The sequence below is a fragment of the Anticarsia gemmatalis genome, chromosome 23 (genome assembly GCF_050436995.1).
Source record: "Anticarsia gemmatalis isolate Benzon Research Colony breed Stoneville strain chromosome 23, ilAntGemm2 primary, whole genome shotgun sequence".
Lineage (NCBI taxonomy): Eukaryota > Metazoa > Arthropoda > Insecta > Lepidoptera > Erebidae > Anticarsia > Anticarsia gemmatalis.
Window position 1 is genome coordinate 6,165,627 of NC_134767.1, and position 2,478 is coordinate 6,168,104.

Consider the following 2,478-nt stretch of genomic DNA (forward strand, 5'->3'; position numbering starts at 1 on the left):
TGGCTGAAGTTTATAATTTTATATGAATTACTACTCATTGTAGCTGAAAATCCTTATATAATGAGTTTTTTATTGTTACCTACTCATACACCCGTGAGAACATGAATGTAGAATACAAAGGACGTTTCTGTGGATAAGTTGCATGGTGATAATTTTAAATGTATTTTAAACTAGCAAGACCCTGAAGGGGCGAGCCTATTACTATATAACGGACACTTTACCAAACCCAAGACCTAACGATCAGTAGCATGATTCTCTACAGTCGGTACTATGTATCGAGTACAATACATATCGAGTATCAAAACTTTGACATTTAAAATGTACTGCAAAAATAGTTCCTCCTGCCCCCGCTAGAGGCGCTAGCCGGTTGGCGATAGTCGATAGTAGTAGAGAATTGCGGTGCTGCAGTCGTACATACAGCCACCAATAATACCACAGGTAATATAGAATTGTTACAAGTAAATATGTTTCATAAATAAAAATGTATAAGATTATTCATTACAAATTCATATTTAATTATTATTGGCAAAACGTTGGTGTTCTTCAAACACCTCCGCCGGGTTATTCGTAGAAGAACAGGTCGATTCAAAAATGTGCTTTCTCGCCCGATCGGGTGAGTTGACGAGTAACTCCCTCTGCCAAAGACTTCTGGTATGACTGGTATTATTACTGATCTGCTATTATTTAAGTACTAGCTGACCCGCGCAACTTCGCTTGCGTCACGTAAGAGAGAATGGGTCATAATTTTCCCCGTTTTTGTAACATTTTTCGTTACTACTCCGCTCCTAATGGTCGTAGCGTGATGATATATAGTCTATAGCCTTTCTCAATAAATGGGCTATCTAACAGTGAAAGAATTTTTCAAATCGGACCAGTAGTTCCTGAGATAAGCGCGTTCAAACAAACAAACAAACAAACTCTTTATAATATTATAGTATAGATTAGTATAGATATAAAATAAATAAGCATATAATTTTACAATATATTTTGTTTTTTCCTTTTGTAATCAATACAATGCATTTACCTCATTATTAATTCGATTAAGCAGCGATAACAGTTTAAAAATAAATGTTATACTTCTGCACATTATTTACGCTAGGTACATCAATGATTAAATAAAACGTACTTTCAGGACACACATAATAATATAAATTTAATTTCAAAATTATTTATTAAATCAATTAATAAAAAAATAATGGGTACAGTTTTAAAAACTGTACCCATTATTCTTATCAATTGTTTTAATATTATTATTAAATAACCTCCTCCTCTAAAAATCCTTAGCATTATAACTCAATTTAGATTCCTTGTAACAAAGGAAATAAAATATTAGTTAAAATAATCACTTTTCTAATCTTCAAGCTTTCGTACCCTTAATTCCAAACTTTGCAAACTCCTCCTTGGTTAAATCCGAAAATTTCGTAATTCCTGAAAACAAATACATATTTTTAACAATAATTATATACTTAGTACAATTGTTAGCTGTTGTTAGTGATTCAATAACGCTATTTTCGATGATACAATCGGTAGTATTCAGTATTTAGAGAGTATAGTTTGACATTTAAAATGTACAATCAAGTTTTCATTCAAAATTTGTCAATAGCTAGCCGGTTGGCCGTAATTGATAGTAACACAAAATTGCGTTACAAGTCTTATAAACGATTTGGTATATTATCACGTTCTTATGATCCTTTTAACTATGACGTCGTTCGCACTATTGTAATAGAACATTTATATGTCATAACTAAAATATTTCTGACTTATAACTTAACCAGAATCAAAAACAAATATTACATGAAGTACTAGATATCGAGGCGTCTTTGCCATAATATCTATTTAAGTACTTCATAACTTTCTTAACTTCATAGCCAGACAATTAATTAAAAGTGGACACAATAATATGACTAAAGTGAAAGTCCTTTTTGACAATACATATACATCACGATTAAGAAATAGGGCTACGATAAAACATCTTACCGAAAACAGCATTATCGCTTGCTTCATTCAGATGATTAGATTCTAACAGATTGGACTTGAATATTTCGAAGCGTTCAGCCTTCTCTTGTTCACTGGCATAGGTCTTCTTGTACGTCTCAATAAAATGTTCGAAAAGCCTGTCTGCATTGTCTAGAGAGTACTTTACTGGGTCCATTGCTATCACGAAACTAACCACGATAAAGAGTAGCAAAAGGCACTTGTATGTACAATTTACCATCGCTATATGACAATGTGATAATTATTTTTGACTTTATATTAGCTCTGCATGAACAATCAACAAGGAAAACTCATTGTGTATTTATTTTTTCCCTATAGATGATAAAGGTAGGTACTCCTAGTACGATTCGTAACCAAATGTATATTTTAAAAGGAAAATACCAAGTCATTTGGTAAAATATATTGTCATTGCTATATTTAGATTCAGTTACGGTAAAGTATATTATTATAACGTCACTTCTGAATCAAATAATTTACTACATA

The 2,478-nt window shown here is 31.8% G+C and overlaps 1 protein-coding gene across 1 annotated transcript; it reads right to left on the bottom strand.

Moving 5' to 3' along the window:
- Positions 1-946: 946 nt before the first annotated feature.
- Positions 947-2,234, bottom strand: LOC142983150 (uncharacterized). The gene is made up of 2 exons (XM_076130018.1): positions 1,978-2,234; positions 947-1,428 (listed from the first exon to the last, which is right to left on the bottom strand). Exons 1-2 carry the CDS (start codon positions 2,213-2,215, stop codon positions 1,358-1,360), a joined length of 309 nt encoding a protein of 102 aa, XP_075986133.1. The 5' UTR covers positions 2,216-2,234; the 3' UTR covers positions 947-1,357.
- Between the last annotated feature and the right edge of the window lie 244 nt (positions 2,235-2,478).

Bases quoted from the DNA above. Each gene is read 5' to 3' on its own strand.
- LOC142983150 (XM_076130018.1), bottom strand. From the start codon at position 2,215: ATGGTAAATTGTACATACAAGTGCCTTTTGCTACTCTTTATCGTGGTT. The intron at 1,429-1,977 runs GTAAGATGTTTT...ATTTGTTTTCAG, and splicing joins AAGCGATAATGCTGTTTTCG to GAATTACGAAATTTTCGGAT.